Source organism: Eretmochelys imbricata, chromosome 10 (genome assembly GCF_965152235.1).
Source record: "Eretmochelys imbricata isolate rEreImb1 chromosome 10, rEreImb1.hap1, whole genome shotgun sequence".
NCBI classification, from domain to species: Eukaryota; Metazoa; Chordata; order Testudines; family Cheloniidae; genus Eretmochelys; species Eretmochelys imbricata.
The window spans coordinates 81,772,155-81,791,120 of NC_135581.1; the positions used below are offsets into that span (position 1 = coordinate 81,772,155).

The 18,966-nt window shown below is 42.8% G+C and overlaps 1 protein-coding gene across 5 annotated transcripts in view; it reads left to right on the forward strand.

Annotated features, from left to right (window-relative positions):
• The window catches only part of PAQR5 (progestin and adipoQ receptor family member 5), a 31,162-nt gene extending 15,369 nt beyond the window's left edge, over positions 1-15,793 (forward strand). For 4 of the 5 annotated variants that reach the window (XM_077829291.1, XM_077829287.1, XM_077829292.1 and 1 more), the window contains 5 exons: positions 744-870; positions 10,131-10,175; positions 11,641-11,737; positions 12,799-12,940; positions 13,581-15,793. In XM_077829291.1, the coding sequence (XP_077685417.1) occupies positions 744-870; positions 10,131-10,175; positions 11,641-11,737; positions 12,799-12,940; positions 13,581-13,813 (644 nt within the window). In that variant the 3' untranslated portion in view covers positions 13,814-15,793. The remainder of the gene's footprint in view (positions 1-743; positions 871-10,130; positions 10,176-11,640; positions 11,738-12,798; positions 12,941-13,580) is intronic. The other variant, XM_077829290.1, reaches the window with a different exon arrangement.
• Positions 15,794-18,966: the final 3,173 nt, after the last annotated feature.

The following is an 18,966-nucleotide window of genomic DNA, read 5'->3' on the forward strand; positions in this document are numbered from 1 at the left end:
TTTTCTAACAGAAAAAGATGTATAAACATAGCTAGAATAGAATGTTCTCTGTCTGGGCTGCCAATAAATCAGGGAATGCTATTGTCCTAAGTCAATTTGTTTCTCTCCTGTGTGATACAGACCAGTTTCAAAGCTCTAATTAATGAAGTGTTTAACCTAGTATCTGAAATGATGAAACTTTTTTCCTTATTTTGTCTTTCACGTGTTAAATTAAGGTCCCTAGTCCACTCGCAGACACCTCCGATCAAGTCAATGGCAGACTATCCACTATCAGAGAGACAAAGATAGATGAGATAATGTCTTTTACTGGACCAACTTCTGTTGGTGAAAGAGACAGGCATCTCTCTCAGCAACTGAAGTTGGTCCAATAAAATATCACCTCAACCACCTTGTCTTTAGACCAGCACAGCTGCAACAACACAACGTATCCAGTATCAGTCAGCTTCAAACAACAATGGACTTTTTCTGATAGTCTTGCCCCTGAATCTGGAGGCTTATTTAAAAATCAATAGTTTCATTTTCCAAGGTGCTGAAATCCTGTCCTTCCTTGCAGCTTTCTTTAATTGCAGAGGAATCTACAAGTGCTTATCACCTCTGAAATATATTTAGGATCTGCCTACAAGAAACACAGGATAACACAGGTTTGCTTGTTTGAAACCTGCAAGATCACCAAATTACCCGGGAGGTTACTGAAGGGCACTAATAACATTCAAAACTAACCTGGGCACTGATTTTATTTTCAGGTTCTGCGATTGCTTATTCAACCTATGTTTTCCCAGAAGAATGGATCAATAGCACTTTCCATCACTATTATGTACCCATTGCTGTGCTTAATACTGTCATTAGCACTGGTCTTTCCTGCTACTCCAGGTACAGTTACCTCCTGATTATCCCACTGTGACTGCTAAAGCAGGTTTATTTACAAATGTAGCTTTGGAATATGTTACGCTGTGTGAACTGGGGAAAGGGAAGGGGAAAGGACGTTTAATTTTAGAACCATGTCATATACTGAAGCTAGAGCAGCTTCATAAGAAAGCATGTGAAATAACTTATCGGGGAAGTTTTATTTTTAGAGTTGCTGAAAGCTAGCTTGATATCTTACTATGTTTAATATGTCTGCCTAAAGTAACTTTTTTTTTCTTTAACTACAATGTGCCTGATATATGGGGTAAAGAAATTTGGGCCCCTGTGCTGCAAACACTTAAGCATGAGTTTAATTTTAAGCACAGAGATAGTCCCGTTGAAGTCTGCACCTGGGCATAAAGTTAGGAACATGCATAAGGGTTTGCAGGATTGGGGCCTCACATCCAATTGCCTCCTTTGTAAAGGGTAATAAACATGATGTGTACTGTATGCTTACCATGAGAAAATCATTAAAATCTAACCTCCCTGACAATCTGACTGACTTATAAACTGAAAGTATCCTGGCATGGAATTGGGATTTGAGCAACATTTCTAAAAATTTCCATAGTACTCAGCTAGCTTCTGGTTATGAATTACCTACCAAATCTCAAAAAATCTTTTTAATCTTCATAATGGAAATCCTCTTTAAAGTCTTCTTTGTAGAAGGTTAATATCTACGATTAGGATGACACAGTTCGCCTCTGCAACTGATGATTGATTTTTTGGTTTTGCAGCTGTATGAATAGTTCAGCGTAATTAGTCAATTGTCCTTTCATTGGAGTGTAGTGATCCCAATTTTTCCTATTGGCATGTGTGTCCATTACAGGAAACACACAAAGCACCCACAATAGCTTCTGCTGATTGAGGGGTGCTTCCCTATCAGCTTTAGTGGCTCTAAGTACACTTCTAACCTGGGGTTTTTGCTGGCATGTAAATATGTTTGAAATGCTGTTGCCACAGAACAGGGAGAGCTGAATTCCTGAAGGTAAAGCACCAAAACAAAATGGAACAGTAGCAGAGGTGATTCTGCTGTAGCAGAGAAAAGAAGCAACTCCAGGGGGGAACAAATTGATAGCGTAGCAGTACCTGGGTCTACCAAAAATCATGCTGCAAAGCTTGGGTGTCCCAGATGTGTCCTGATCCAGCCACTTACTCACAGAAGTAGCTCTACTGAGTTCAGTAGGGTACTTGCAGAGGACTACTCACTAAAGTCAGGGTTGCAGGTTTGCCTCCATCATTTTAATTTTAGTACCAAGTATTATGTGAACTGCAGAATTAGGAACTGATATTTTAGACCACTCCACTTGTCTTGCCTTCCTCCCCCCCCCACTCCTTTTTCCTTTTTTTCTGTTTTTCTTCTTCTTTTGTTTTCCCTCCTCCTTTGTGTTGGTTGACTTTTGATTTCTGTTGTCTGGTTAGACAAATGAAGACAGGTGACAATGGGTTAACTCTAGCTTTTACAATTTCAAATATTACCATACTAACACAGTTATGAAATGTCAATGAATTTGACCAGTCCAAGTGTAGCTTTTTAACCTATTTTAAATTCTTTCTAATTTACAAATTGAAATGCCAGTATCACCCAATTGCAGAATTGTAGAGATGGTCATGTACAAATTTGTACAGCACTAACTAGATCCGATAAGACAGTGTAACATTATTGTCTCAAAAAGAAAAGGAGTACTTGTGGCACCTTAGAGACTAACCAATTTATTTGAGCATGAGCTTTCGTGAGCTACAGCTCACTTCATCAGATACATACCGTGGAAACTGCAGCAGACTTTATATATACACAGAGAATATGAAACAATACCTCCTCCCAAAATGGCCTAACTTCATTATCATGCACATTGTGTAAAGAGTTGTCACCTTGGATGGGCTATCACCAGCAGGAGAGTGAATTTGTGTGGGGGGGTGGAGGGTGAGAAAACCTGGATTTGTGCTGGAAATGGCCTAACCTGACGATTACTTTAGATAAGCTATTACCAGCAGGACAGTGGGGTGGGAGGAGGTATTGTTTCATATTCTCTGTGTATATATAAAGTCTGCTGCAGTTTCCACGGTATGTATCTGATGAAGTGAGCTGTAGCTCACGAAAGCTCATGCTCAAATAAATTGGTTAGTCTCTAAGGTGCCACAAGTACTCCTTTTCTTTTTGCGAATACAGACTAACACGGCTGTTACTCTGAAACCTATTATTGTCTCAGCAATGCTGAAGTGTCAATTGTATCTGTGGTGCCACCATCAAATGTCACCTTTTTAACAAATTAAAAAGAAGTTCCCAAATAAGCAGACATTGTGGCTGTTGGGCCTGATTCTGCTCTAACTTTACACCAGGATGATTACATTGACTCAAATAATATTATTCCTGATTTATACCACTCTGAGTGGAGAATTGGGCCCACTGATTTCTAATGGCCATCTCTGATGGGATAATAGTTCTTGCCCTAGTTATCATTCTTGAATTCTAGAGACATCTTCCTCTTCCTACCAAACCATCCCGTTGCTTCACAATCAGCAGTGCAATGTTGTCCCCTGTGAGTAGGTAACTTCTCTATTATTCATAATAAACATATAATAAAATCAGAATCTCTCTGTGCAGTTGATGTTGAACTTTTATAGGAAGCTTTTATATATTTCCCGAACTTCATTCACGCAAAATAGAGCTTCCCTGTCAAATGAACTGCAGTAGCATGGAGCTTCAGCTTATACTGTGCCAGCAATGAATTTGTTAGCTACCAGACTCTCCATCTCTTCTTTTTTTTTTGTCTGTCTCTCTCCTTTCTTTTTCTCTTTCAGGCTCAGGCCCACAGCTGCAGAGAAAGAGCAATGCCACCCTGTGGCATGGAATCACTTTCCCCAAGGGGCTTGATGTTCAGTGAAATACACTAGGAGTGCACAGTTCTGTAAAATCCATAGTTTTGTGAATGTCTCTTCACCAAAGTCCTCTTCCTTGTTTATGTAAGTGGCTAACTCACGATTGCATCCCCAAAGGGTGCATGAGCCACGCGAGGGGCAGAGAGCCTGCTCCAACAGGAAACCATTGGAGAGAAAATGGGAGAGAATTTAAGGGCCTGACTGAGTCCCTGGGAGTTTAAGACATTTAGCACCATGCAGGAAATTTAGCGCTCAGTGACCACAGTAAATCTCATTTGCTTGCATACAACACAGAATCCTTCCATAATCTTAATTGCTATAGCGAAAGGATCCGATTCTGCTGAGTTACGCCAGTGCAACTCTTCCTCAAAATCAATGTGAGTTATAACAGAGCAAAATTTGGTCCAAACTGCAGAATGGACAGTGTTGGAAGCAGTGCAGTCTAACATGTTTAGGAGTGCAGCCACCCATGAATCTCTCTCTTGTCTCTTTTAAAAAAACCACTCTTAGTAGTAGGCCAATGCAATCTTGGACCGTCCACATCTATCATAGCTTTTATGACCTTTCACAGAAAAAACACTGACATTCTCTACCTTGGGGGAGTGTCCTGGAACCCCCATATTCCTCATTTATATAAAGCAGGCCTTGTAAAGTATCAGGGGAAAGGCTATGACCCCCTGAAAGTCATTTCTCTGTCCACATGTGTATCATTAATGCATGTGAAGTTCTGAGAATTGTGTAGTATGGTGGTCACTAAAACATGCTGTAAGTTGGGGAATCAACCAGGTTTTAGCTCCCCAGAGGCAACAGCAAGGAAAGTGACCAATGCCCAGGTGGCGCCATCAACAACCGTTGTCCAGCAAGGGAGCTAGGATGCAATGATTCACCTGCATGAGGCCACACCAGGGGAATTGCTCAGCCTTGCCTAGAGACTCAGCAAGGCCCACCCAGACATGCCAGGACTTGTGTTTTCCAAGCACACGGACTGAGGGTATAAAATCGACAGAGTGGCCATATGCTTGGCTTTTCTCCTTCCCCCACCTACGCTGCAAGCAACTAACACACTGAGAAGACGACAAGACTCCAACAGAGGAGATTGGCACAGATTTCAAGGGGGAAATCTGTATACTAAGGACTGCAATATCCAGTGGGGTGAGAAAAACTGCTTAATCTAGTTGTTGCCCAGTCTAGTAGGATTGAGAGTTTAGGCTGCATGGTCATATTTTATTTCTTTTGGTAACTAATTCTGACTTTTTGCCTATCATTTAAAATCTGTGATAATCAATACATTTGTTTTACTGTTTATCTTTACCAGTGAGTTTGTATGATGTGTGTGGCAAATCTGCTCAGGTGTATGTCCACTTTCCATTGATGAAGTGGTGAACCAATTAATAAATCTGTTTTGCTCGTCTTGAGAAGTGCAAGACTGTGTATTCCTGGGGTACAGTGCTGGGAGCTGGGGGGATCTGGTTCTGGTGCCTTTCTCTGTGTGATTCGTGAGTGGCTATTGGAGCATTCATGCAATCTAGCTGGACGTGGGGCTCCACATACAGTTGTTCTGAGTGATCACAGCGCCTGGAGGGGTTTGCTGCTGGTCACTATCAAGGCATTGTGAGAGACAGCCCAGGATGGAGAGAGTTAACGGAGCACCGTGATCCCACAATCTCAAGCTGTACCCTGTGGGATCCTGTCACAACCACATCTACCAATAAACAGGTATATTTCTACACCTCCAAAAGTAGTGGGCACTAACTATCATAGGCATGTAGATTATTTTAGTGAATAAAAGATGTCATTGCAACAATACGGTATAATGATTTCAGGTTGATTAATACTGAGGCCATTTGCACTTCATCATCATCTTGGCAAATCCCAAAGGGATGTGGCCTTCTTGTAAGGCAATCACCATCCGGACAGATCTTTGGCAAGGTGCTTAAGGTTGTCTGGTTGTATATTGAGGTTTCTGTCCATCACTGGCAACCTTGTCATGCCACCGAAGCGTTTAGCACCCACCTGGTCACCGGAGGGGTAGCAGCATTCATTGGCATGCATGCATGCATTGGAACTCATTGGTCTTCCATTTTTATAATATATCCATACCAACAAAGCTGCTGGAACTGTTCCAGTCCTGATGGAGATGATTGTTGGATTTGGCTTTGAATATCTTCATTTCTGATCTTGCCTTGGCACTTTATATGGAGCAGCTGACTGAGACAATGAAAATTAGAACCATCAGTCCAGTGATCTTCAGCCCTCCAATGCGCCCACGTTTCATTTCCGTGCAACAAGGTTGGTGTAACTGTCATTCTATAGACCGGCAGGTTCGTAGAAAGCTTTATGTCATGAGGTACCCACAGAGGCCGCTGAAGGGCCTGAACCATGGATGCTGCTATACAAGCATCCACATTTTTCAAGCATCATTCAGCATTGTCTTTGACGCTACTCAAGTATTTGACAACTGGCAGCTGCTCCATGTCCCATTCGGACAGGTTAATATTGAGCTGGTTGTAAACAGCAAAGTAGCTTGCATAGGTCTGGTTATTAATCCCAACAAAACAAAGTCTGTAGCCATTACCTTCAAACAACCTTCAGCTCCAGATTACAGCCAGCTCAATATTAACCTGTCCAGATGGGACATCAAGCAGTTGGCAACTATTTTCACTTGCTCTACAATAACTAAAAATGGAGAAAGATTCTTGGGTCCTGGTAGGATTCCTCAGGGTACTTGGAGCCTTTAACAACAAGCAGGCCTATACATAAATGTAAGAAGTATGGGGAATAAACAGGAGGGACTGCAAATATTAGTACACAAGCTAAATTATGACTTAATTGGCATCACAGAGACTTGGTGGGATAAATCTCATGACTGGAATATTGTGTAGGAAGGACCAGCATGGAAAAAGGCAGGAGATGTTGCATTATATATCAAGAATATATACACTTGTTTTGAGGTCTAGAAGGAGGTGAGAAGCATACCAGTTGAAAATCCCTGGGGAAAGATAAAAGGGAAAAAAAAATAGGGGTGATATCATGGTAGGGGGCTAGTATAGGTCATGAGATCAGGAAGAAGTGGATGAGACACTTCTAGAACAAATAATAGAAATATCCAAAAAACAAGACCTGGTAGTAATGGGGCATTTTAACTATCCAGACAACTGTTAGAAAAATAATGCAGCAAAGTACAAAATGTCCAATAAGACCTTGGAATGTATTTTGGACAACTTTTTATTTCAGAAAGGGGAGGAAATAACCAGGGCAAGAGCTATTTTAGACTGGATTCTGACCAACCGGGATGAATTCGTAGCAAATCTGAAGGTGGAAGGCAATTTGGGTGAAAGTGACCATGAAAGGATAGATTTCATGATTCTAAGGAAAGGAAAGCGAGAGCAGCAGAATAAGGTTTACTTGGTCCTGCCTCAGCACAGGGGATTAGACTAGATGACCTCTCAAGATCCCTTCCAGACCTACATTTCTATGATTCTATGTATCCATCCATCTTAACCACTTCATACTGTTCCTCATGAAGATCAATAGGAATATGAATCAGTGTATCAGCATGAAGATGGAACTTCTTGATGAAGGCAGGAACTTTATCATGGTCATCAGAAAAAAGTTAATGGGTTTCTATAAACCTACCGTACCAGCTCTTACCAGCTTCTCAGGAATTTCTTTCAATACTGGATAGTTGGTTGGTGAGTCAGTAATAAAGCATTTTTTCCTTTTATGTACTTTACGAATACTGACTTGTCAAATGTAAAAGTGTATAAAAATGGCTTAAAACAAACATATTTTTGACTTTTAGGGGAAGCAGGATGTCTCCATTGCTCTCTCACTGAGAGCTTCCTACTTCTTCCCATATCCTTTTCACCCACTGAATCAACATCTGTGCAGCAGTCACATCTCAATATCTCTTGCATACTTGGAAATCTCCCTTCAGATTCCCACATGGATCTAGAATAAAGACTGGACATATGAAAGAAAACAGAAGTATTTCTGGGATTTGTTGCATCTCACTTAAACTTTTTTGCAGAACATAAAATCCCATGGATTATTGCGCACGTGGGCTGAAGAATTGGTGTTATGTTTCAGAAATGGAAGTAAATGTAGATTTGTACATTGCTAAAAAGTAGCAGCAAAATGTGGGGCAAATAGTAGCAGTATTTGAATGGATGGCATGATGACATGCAGGACGGTATGGAAGCTACAGTTGCACCTGAAGCTCAGCACCCTACAAGGAGGGTAAAAAGAAAGTCAATAGGATCTTCTTCACCATCATCGTTTTTCATACCCAAAGTCTGCAGAGCTACAACAGGCTTTCACAGAAGTCCAATTGTGTCAGAGCTTTGTTGGGGGCCAGCTTGCCAGCTACACATCTGATCTGAAGAGCACTAGTAAGTATCTAGTTCAGGGGTTCTCAAACTGGGGGTTGTGACCCTCAGGGGGTCACCAGGTTATTACATGGGGGGCTGTGAGCTGTCAGCCTCCACCCCCAAACCCCAGTTTGCCTCCAGGATTTATAATAGTGTTAAATACAAAAAAAAAAGTGTGTTTAATTTATAAGGGGGGGATCACACTTATAGGTTTGCTGTGTGAAAGGGGTTACAAGTACAAAAGTTTGATAGACACTGCTCTAGTTCATTGCTCAGAAAGTCCAGATAGTTACAAAGAATTGTTTTGCAGGGAGGGGGCGTTAAACGAGCTGAGAAGTTGGCACTTTAGATGACCTGAGCACAGAGTGCTGCATGGAGAAGGTGCAAGGAGCAGTGAGGAACTTGACCTTGCAGCAATGGAACAGCTGCTGCACGGCTGCTAAGTTAGTTCTCCTTGATCGCAAGAATAAGACGTAAGAGAGAAGTGCAGAGTTAAGACCACCCAAATTAGCATCAAGACACACCCATTCAATGCACTGTATGTAACCACACTGGGAGCAGGCATGAAGGAGATCTGATGCTTACTTTCACCATACTACACCCCATGCTTAACTTTCCTTGCCCTCACATGTAGCCTCCACTTGTGCTATACCGCTCAAGGATTTACAGGATCAAGGCCGGTCTCTTCTCTTTTTAGGATGCTAAAAGAAATGAAAGGTAGAAAAACACAGTTGAGACTGCCATGAGAAACCACTTTCACACAACTAAATATCCCAGAGTACCACGAGAGTTGCAAATAATAGTTTTAACTGAGGCTTCCATTTTTCTCTTCCAGGAATTTTGGGGTTGGAAATTATCTGGTTTCATCCCCATCTGTACCGTCCACTCCTCATCTTTGGTTGGTTTTTTTGGTTTTAGTTTTAAAATAAATAAAATGCAAATACAAAAACAATGGACACTGTGTTCATTCCTTGATTAGTGAGTATCAGATCAGGGCTATGGGCTGTGCACTGCACTAATTGTCATGCAAATGCACATGAAGTTTACAAATGAGTGGCTACTTGCGCTGAACTTGGTGGCAAAATTCCTACTGAGGTCAGGGGAACAGGACTGGACCCATTAGGGCAAGGCCACTCACAACCTATCTGAACTCTTTTCGCTTCCTTCCAGCGTACATTTGAAGTTACATCGGTAGTAGAGCTCTTTCGTATGGAAAATTCTTAACGGTGAGGGAGCAGATCTTTCATAATTCAAATCAAGTGAAAACAGACTACTGAAGATGTGGGCCCATAACCTCCCACTGGCCTTGCCTGTGAGGTTGAATATCTTTGTAAACATTGGGCCTTTTCTGCTCAATCCATGAGAAAAATCACATGGAGAGGTGCCCTGCAACTGGCATCTTCATTCACCAATGCAAACTGGGTGCTTGATGTTACCAAATGAGTATGGTGTCATTTTACACCCACTTTATAAATGACACCAGATGAATTGGGCTCATTGCACTGGGAGTCCTGTGTGTGGAGTGGCTGCCATATCAGACATAAAGAGGAATCTGACTCTAAGGGATAAGTGAAGTGTCTGCGATCACTGATATTCCAACTGGATTTCTGATCTGGATAGAATTGTGATACATTGCATTTACTATGAACTTAGTATGTGAACCACTGAGCAATAATGTGTGTCTTCCTGGTTCTGTCTTGGTTTGGAATCTCAGGCTCTTCATCGGAGTAAATGAAAGTCACCTGTGAACATGTTTCTTTCTGCAGAAAGGCGAGGTGTTCTTTCTAACTCTCCTTTTTGGCACAATTACCACTTCTTTCAGCTCTTTGCACATTTGCTGAGGACTGTTAAATTATGTTTAGACTTTGCACCAACTAAGTATAAAGTGCATCTCCACAATTTTCTTTGTTGTGCTAACGAATTCCAGCATATATTTCTCCACCCAAACATACCCATTTACCATATGATTGTAACCAACAGGCTTGGTGCGCCATACCTCCATTATAACCGTGATATCCTAGAAAGGTAATAAGGGCCAGATTTATTTTGGATTTTAGCTGATATGTTTGGATTCCCTGAAACATTGCATTTACAAAATCTTGGCTGGATGTAAAATATAAGTATTCTGAGATATGTCATGCATTATAAACAAACTGTGATTCAACTTAATGAATCAACATCAGTGATTAATGAATCAACAGCAGTGACCAAGGCCTTGTAATCCACTATAAATAGATCTCTCTTTATGACAACACTGAGTTCAATATCTAGCTCCTGTGATTAAGCAGTACAAAAACTCAGGTCAAAATAACTATAACTTTGGCAACTAGTTAAAGAAGTAAACTCTGTTTTTTCCATATGATATATGTTGCTAAATTTTTAAAGGAAGTACTTTCTCAGTGTTTTGCCTTAGGCCATTAATACTGCTTTGAAATGTGTGCCAAGATGATGTAAAAAGATTTCATGCTTTCAAAACTGCTCAGAGTCTGTGTTGAAGAGCCTGGTGCATGCTAATCTACATCTAGAAGAGACATAATTTTAGCCAATCAGAGCTTAGAAAATTGTCTGATTTGTTTTCTGTTGTGTGATTTTACACAATGGTAAGAATCTTGTAATCTGGGAAATAAATTTGTGTGATTCAGCCATCATGGAAATGGCTACAGGCTCCTCAATATGCTGCTAATTCCACTGTGGTCTGCAGAAAACAATTGGGAAGATTTTTATAGTAAACCACACAAGGAACCAGCAATTCCAACACTGCTCCTAGTGTCTGTTTATGCTGGACTCTGTCACCTCAATGACACAGCATCACACCACAATACTAGCAATCAGGCTGGAGGCCCAACATGGAACAGTTTGCTGAACTGTAGAATCAAGATATCCCTCTGCTCCATTCGTCATTCCTTATTATTAACGATGACTGGCCTGCTATGCTCCTGTATTAGTGCACGATTCAGCTATTTTCAATTTAATTGTCTTATCTACAACATGAGAGCCGAGGAGGTGGGGAATCGATGGGGAATGATCAATGTGGAATGATTGTGGGTGCCCTGTCTCAAAAGGCCTGATCCATGCATGGTAAAGGCAATGGAGTCTTTCCATTGCCTTTAGAAGGGTTGGGCCAGGCCCACAATTTTAATCAGCTGAATTATGCAAAGATTGGTTGATACGTTATAAACAAGGCCATTGTTCGAACAAACATGGACATTTATGTGGCTTGGTTGTCTACCACATGTTTTACAACAATTAGTTGCATAAACAAATTGAGGATGGCTGTAATTTGACTTCCATTTCTCCAGCCCCACTTCTGGACTTAAAGACAGCTTTTTGTATGCTAGTATAGATTACAACAGCTATGAAAATATGGCTTGTGCAAAAAACTTCCACAAAAAGCACGTTCTGCAAGCCACAGTTCCTTCGAAAATATGCCTGGCAGTTGCACAATCCTTATTTGCCTTGATTTTGTAATTTGAAATGCTTTTTTATGTAGGTTCCCTGAGATACAGCAGCCCACGCTCAGCAAAACTCTTCGCACACTGGCTTTTGCATATCCGTACCTGTTCGACAGCACCCCTCTCTTCTACAGGGTATGCGCTGAACATTCAACCTTTATTAAGATGCCATAAAATACATTAGCTTCCTGCAGTGAAGTAACTATCGCCTATTAACATGAGACTGCACATATTCAGGAAAATATACAGACTATTTTTTTTAAAGGAAAACTATACAGGTTAGAAAACGGTGTTTGGCTATTTTTAGCAAATACCTGTTGATGTACAGATTATTTTGTGCTCAGTACAGGGGCACTCAAACATACTGGCAATTTACCATGAGCCCAAAAGCTGCCCCTAGGCCCAATTCTTGGATGTTAGTGGGAGTTCTGCCTGAGCAAAATCTGAGTCAGGTCATCAGTATTTGCACCATAATTTGCATAAAATGGAGATGATTGCATCTGCTCTCATATCTACTACTGGGCTCTGCCCACCGTGTTCCAGATCCCAGCATACAATAATCCAGCCTGACCAAGTGGCCATTCTTAGTCCTGAGACTAAGATGGCAAAGCCTCATCATCTTGGTATACAGGGCTACAGGGATAGGTGGTAAGTTCTTTGGAAACATGCAACAGACAAGAAAGCCATTAAATATAGACAGCCTGGACTTGATTCTCCACTGTGACCTAGCAGGGAGGACACAGGAGCTGACTGAGGAGCTGATCTGATTCCCAGCCACAGTCTAAACTGAAGCTCCAGGAAAAAGGCTTTAATTTACAACACTGGCATAAGGACCCTTAGGGACCTTACACCAGTGGCGAATAAGACTCAGATATAGCCTCACCCACTTCATTGTCCATCCCACTCATGCCCCAATGTATGAATGCCCCTGCCCTAGCCCCACTCTCTGCTTACACTGGAAGTGAAGAAGTGGCTAGCACAGGAGGCAGGGGAACTGCCTGTGCAAGCTTTCTGCTCGTGGAAAGTTCTGGTGTGTGGGGTAACTACTCCACCAGCCACCTCCAGCCATTTTATGAGGCCAGGTGACCTTTAGCAGAGCAGCAAATCTGGCCCCAATCAAGAGGTATTCTTCAGTAGTTCTCTAACTTTCCTTTTCTTGGTACCCCCATGTGTAATTTTTCCTTTTGATATCTCAGCTATATCTGTGTACTGGGGAGAGCTGCATGGAAAGCGTAATCCCAGTCCACTACAGGCACGGTGTGTTTGCCTTCCTCACTTGTTTCATTTTTGCTGCGCATCTGCCCGAGAGACTTGCACCGGGATGCTTTGACTATATTGGTGAGTGCAGAACACTGTGATTCTTGTCTTTACTATTCTTTATTTCCAGCATTTAAGAGTACAGAAGCTTGGGCATCTCATGAGGGATATAATATATCTGGAGCAGAGTAAATGGTTCATATCAGGAAAATGCATTCACTGTTTCATGCTCATGATTAGAATAACCATGCATAGTTGTGCAAGAAGCCATCTCCAATGACCTGCTGTTTCAGGAAGTATCATAGAATCTTTAATGACCACAAAGTGGTCCTTTGCCATCCAAAAATCTACACCATAGTGCCATGCTATACAGTACTGAGTTGGAAGAAAGACTGACTCACCAATACCAGTTCTTGCAGCACACAGGTGTTTCTTGGTGATCTCCCATCCAAGCAGAGCTCTAGTCTAGTCCTACTTAGCTTGTAGTCTCTGGCAGAATCACAGCACAAAGCAATATACCCAGAACTTTGATTTATGGTAGGCAGGGATTCAGTGAGTTTCCAAATGGACAATTGTCTTAGTTTAGTAGCATCACAATAAGAGCTATATAAATTAGTAAAATAAATAGAATTTTTGCACATAAGACTTGCTAAGCTGTCATAGGTGTATTTTAATGAAACCCAGAGAAATTTCTTGTTAAATATTTTTGACTCTGTTGCAGGGCACAGCCACCAGCTTTTCCATATATGTGGGATCATTGGCACACACTTCCAAATGGAGGCCATCTTTATAGACATGAACGCTCGCCGTGACTGGCTCTTAGCTTCCTCACCACTTCTCTCTCGTTCTCAAATAGTTGGTTCAGTTGGCATCTCCATTATCATTAGTCTAACTATCATTGGGGTTTTCTCACTGGCTCTCTATTCAACACCAATGTCCTCTAGGAAAGAATAACTACATAAGCATTAAACTTTAAGTAGAGATTGATTTTTAGTTACATTGCTGCAAATGAGAAATACCAAGTAACATTAGCACTGGATCAGTGAAGGTGATGAGATTTTTTAATGAATGTTTTTCTTGGGAAAGACACTCACTCAAGGGGTTTTCAAGAGTGAACCATTTTATATTGCACTGCTTTTTGTACTATGACTTTAAAGTTGGAGACCAGATTGTGAAATGGTTTTAAATTGGGACAAGTTGATATTTTAGCATGAAATTATTTAGAAAAAAATTAAAACACTGTAAAAGGGAGAAGTGTCATATTTTGCAAGCCAGTATTTGAAGGGCAGATTTAATCCAAATGATAAAACTCAGTGTGATACCATCTTCTAAGTCCAACGGCCATTTATCTGTGTTGCTTTCGACTGCTTTAGGGAGGAACCAGGAAACTTGATTATTTTGATTATAACATGATGGTGCATTGTGCTCTTATGTCAGTTCATAGGCATAAGTGTCTATATTTTATATATTTAATAAGTAGGGTAACATCTTGAGCCTACTGACGTAAATGGCACTTTTTTGCAACAGACTTCAATAAGAGCAAGGATTTCACCGTAGAATCCTAGTTGAAATGTCCCTAGGATTGGGCCTTTCAGTTCTTCCCTATGGAGATTATTCCAGTCTGAGTTCACTGTATGTTTTTCTGATATTCAGTCTAAATTTCCTTGGCCTGATTCCGCACTTGTTTAGGGCCTGATCAGTCAGTGGGTGTTTTCCATTGAGTACAATGAGGTGTAATTCAGGCCCTGACATCAGTCTTATATTGGGGTAGTTACACTGACTTCCATGTTACTCCTGATTTACAGTAATGTGAATGAGAGGAGAATCAAGCCTCCACTGCTCCTAATTAAACCTCCCCCAAGTATGCACCTGCTGTAGCAGACACCTCATTGAAAAACTATCACTGAGAAGCCATCAAAATTGCAATCTGGGGTCATAAATTTTGGCTTGGAAGCAGGTGGCATCCTGCGATAGGACCGACTTGCACTCAGCTGGTGACCAGAGAGGTACTAGGCCAGGTTGTAATGTCCGTTAGAGTATTTTCACAACTGTTTTTTATACATAGGAGTGGTACTCTTATGTCTCAGGCTTTGAGGTTATGTGACTTGATTGCATATTGGATTATCTAATACCTTGGAATATAATATTTTTATTAGGTACATAAACATGTAATGCAGAAAATTACAATGAGATTATCAAGCTTCCTGATAATTGTGTTGGTTTATTATATGTTTTGTAAATAGTAGCCTCCATCGAGGTGTAATAGATGCACTTTGGGTTGACAGTACAACAAAATCTTTAAATATATTCTGGGAAAAACACAACTTGGAAATGATCTTACTTTCTTCTGAGAGCTGATCAAGATTGCTATTAACATTTATTAGCACTGGAACATAACTATCTTATCCAACATTTTATTTAATTAAAAAAATCATAACCATGACAAGAAAAGTGCTAATATGTACTGTTTATCTATCTTGTCTTTTAGTATAACTGGGAAAGAGTCTGGTTTTGTTTGCAAGAAATGATTTAAGATTCAAAAGCATTAATTAATTAACCGGTACAACTTCTTTCTCAGTTGGTAGTCTAACTTTTCAGATTCAATAAGTCCTATTTTCTGTGACTACTACACAGCCACAATTAGATAACTTCAAAGATGCAGCGGTTCATAGGAGATCTACCTGTAAAACAACAGGTTTCTGTTGGACATGGTAGCTGCTCCTTCATCCTTCTAGACCCTCCAGTAGTGTCACAGGGGGATCTGGTCTGACACTTAACTAATTTGCTCTATTAAAATGTGTGTCATTGCAACGTTTTCTGATCTTGGAACAGCATATGGAAAGAGAAGCCAGCTTCATTATAATGTGTGAGATACACATTCAAAACTATACAATAAATTAAGCTATACAGATGTAAAGAAATAAAGTCTATTTATGAAGAATTGGTCTTGTCATATTATTACATGTGAAGAATGCCAGAATAACTGTTTGTTTCCTTCAGCCTCTCTACTATGTCTGTATTCCAAACACAGAGTCCTGCAAACTGAAGACCAATCTTTGACCTATCCTGTCCCAAACACTGACCTTAATTTCCATCCTGTTCATCAGACTCCCAACGGAGAAATAGGCAAAGCCCTTCAAGTTTAAGACCAAATAAATCCAGAACATTATTTCAGTTATATATTTCAATTCAGTGGTACTTTATTGGCATGGCAAGCTATATAAGTGTGGCCAAAGTGTAAAAAAAGAGACAGAGATGGCAGGTATCTGTCCAGGATAAAGTTACACTGTTTGAGATATGTCCAGAGGTGAAAGTAAGCTGGTATGCACTGGTACGGTGTACCCGTAAGAGCCAGTGCGCCGTACCGGGACTAGCTTTCCCAGACAGCAATTTAAAACCCTGGGGTAGTGGCAGCAGGGCTCCAGCAGGGATTTAAAGGGCCCCAGAGCTCCAGCCGCTGCTACTGCCCCAGCCCTTTAAATCCCCACTGGAGCCCTGCTGCCGAAGCCCTGGAGTAGCGGCGGTGAGGCTCCGGAGGGGATTTAAAGGGCAGTAGCGGCTGCTGGAGCTCCGGGGCCCTTTAAATCTCCGCCTGAGCCCTGCTGCCATAGCCCTGGGGTAGCGGCGGCAGGGCTCTGGCGGGTATTTAAAGGGCCCCAGAGCTCCAGCCGCCGCTACCGACCCGGGCCTTTAAATCCCCGCCGGAGCCCTGCTGCTGAAGCCCTGGGGTAGCGAGGGCAGGGCTGGAAGGGATTTAAAGGGCTGGGGTGGTAGCGGCTGCAGGAGCCCTTTAAATCCCTGCCAGAGCCCTGCCACCCCTACCCCAGGGCTTGGGCGGCAGGGCTCAGGTGGGGATTTAAAGGGTTCGGGGGCTCCAGCAGCTGCTACCCTAGCAGAGCCCCAGGCCCTTTAAAGCTCTGCCAGAGCCCCAGGGTAGCGGTGGCAGCCGGGAGCCCCCAGGGCTCCTCAGTGATTTAAAGGGCCCGGGGCTTTAAGGCCCTGCCTCTTCTGATTGAGGCCACGCCCCCTACTCAGGACTCTTGTGTACTGGTAAGTCCTCTAACTTACTTTCACCTTTGGATATGTCTGTCATTTCTATCCATTCCTGATCCAGTGCCAGGCTCTAAGTTCCCTCTAAACTGTGCAGCCACACAGCGGGAGAGGTGCCTTGGCCCTGCCCCCACCTGAAGCTGCCACCGCGGAGAGGTGCTCTCCCCACCCCTGGGCTGCTGTAGGCAAGAGAGAGCTGGGGGAAATCCTCTCTCCCTGCCGCAGCCGTGGGGCACCCTGCACCCTAAGCGCCTCATTCCCAGCCCAACCCCAGAGCCCACACCCCCAGCTAGAGCCCTCACTACCCTGCATCCCAATCCTCTGCCCCAGCCCTAAGCCCCCTCCCACACTCTGAACCCCTTGGCCCCACCCCAGCCACACATCACCTCCATATTGGTGCATATAACAAAATTCATTCTGAACATGGATGTAAAAAAACTAAAGGGAACATCAGCCAGGATGCTACATAGTATGATGCCTCTTGAATTTAACCTCTTCCTTTTTAACCCTAGTCTTTATTTTACCCCAGGCTCCCAACACTAACTCTCTTCCCATAATATTATGCCTAGTCCATATCCCATCCTTAGTCTGAGAATTACATTAGTCCACCTCTTAGGTCCAATGTTCTTCATCTCCACCCCATTGATTACCAGGAGCTGCTGAATGTATTACTTAATGTCACGGAAAAACTGGGGTATGGATGAGGGCTAACTGGCTGAGATTCAGTTCACATAAGACTGAGGTGATGTTGGTTGATTGACAAAAGCAACCAGAAGAGATGAGTGGATTATTTCTGCCCACTGACTGAGATATGGTCCTGCCTTTGGTGGCTGGGATTTGCAATCTTCAGAGCAATCAGATCATGGCTGTTGCTAGAAGATCAGGTAGCTGCTATTGCCAAGTTAGCCTTTTTCCCATCTATGGAGAGCTAGGAGGTAATGCACCCTGCCCCCCCCCCCTTTTTTTTTTTTGGATGCAGTCCTTGCAACCATCACCCATGCCTTTGTCACCTTGAGATTAGACACTGTAGTATGCTCTCCATATTAAATCTATTTGGAAACTGGCTAGCAGGCAGGATATTCTCTGTTAGGGCCCTGGGCCTTTGGAACTTGCTTCCTCTCCAGGTCTGAAACAGCCCAACTTCCTCAGCCTTCAGGGCCCATTAGAGACACCACCTTTTCTCCTGAGGTCCAGAGGAAACAAGTAGGGCAGAGGGTGGGACTCAGGGGATTGATTCATTTCCACTATAGTCATATTGCTGCTGTGTAATTAAGCTGATCTAGGGAAACTGATACATCTGCTTATTTTTGCGTAGTTAAATAGATATATTTATATCAAGGGTGCCCAGAGCAGTGGATGGATTATTCTTCTTGTAGTTTGTATAAATCTAAAGGATGGATAACTACTATAGTAAATAATAACATGAAGCTAGGGCATTTGGCCCGTTAATCTACCCACGTTGGGTCCCTCATTGGGCTTGTTTGTTAGCTTTCTGGCTGTTGTCACATGTCCCAATGACCACACTTTCGGTTTCAGCACTAAGGATACTTTCCTAGGGGGCAGTCCTTGCTGACAGAAAATTAACAGTTTCCTGCTGTTCTAGGTAACTTCAGGGCGTAGAAATTTAAGCCCCGGGAAGGCTCATGCCCCGAGGCTCAGGCTTCGGGCACTCGGGTGCGATGGGCACCTTCTCTCCTGCCCGGGCTCGCAGGGAAGCAGCGAGACAAGGTGGGGGAGGGAACACTTTTACATGCTCTCTGTTACTCCGCTATCAGTAAACAAAAGCTCCCCCCCCGCCGTCTCGTTACTACCCCGGGTATCCTGCACCACACCAGCCCCAGCTACCCTGCAGCCAGCAGGGGAGGGAAAGAAACGGGAAACCCGCCCAGGGGAACGTCCTAGGCAGCGGGTCCCCAGAGCACGCGCGGGGCGGGGGGGGGGGGGGCTCTCTCCCCTCTGGGCCTGCCCCGAGCGCCACCCGGGGCTCGCCGCCCTACACCGCCCGCGGTCCCCGGCTCGCAGCGAGGCCAGAGCCCGGGCTCCCGCCCCGCCCGGCT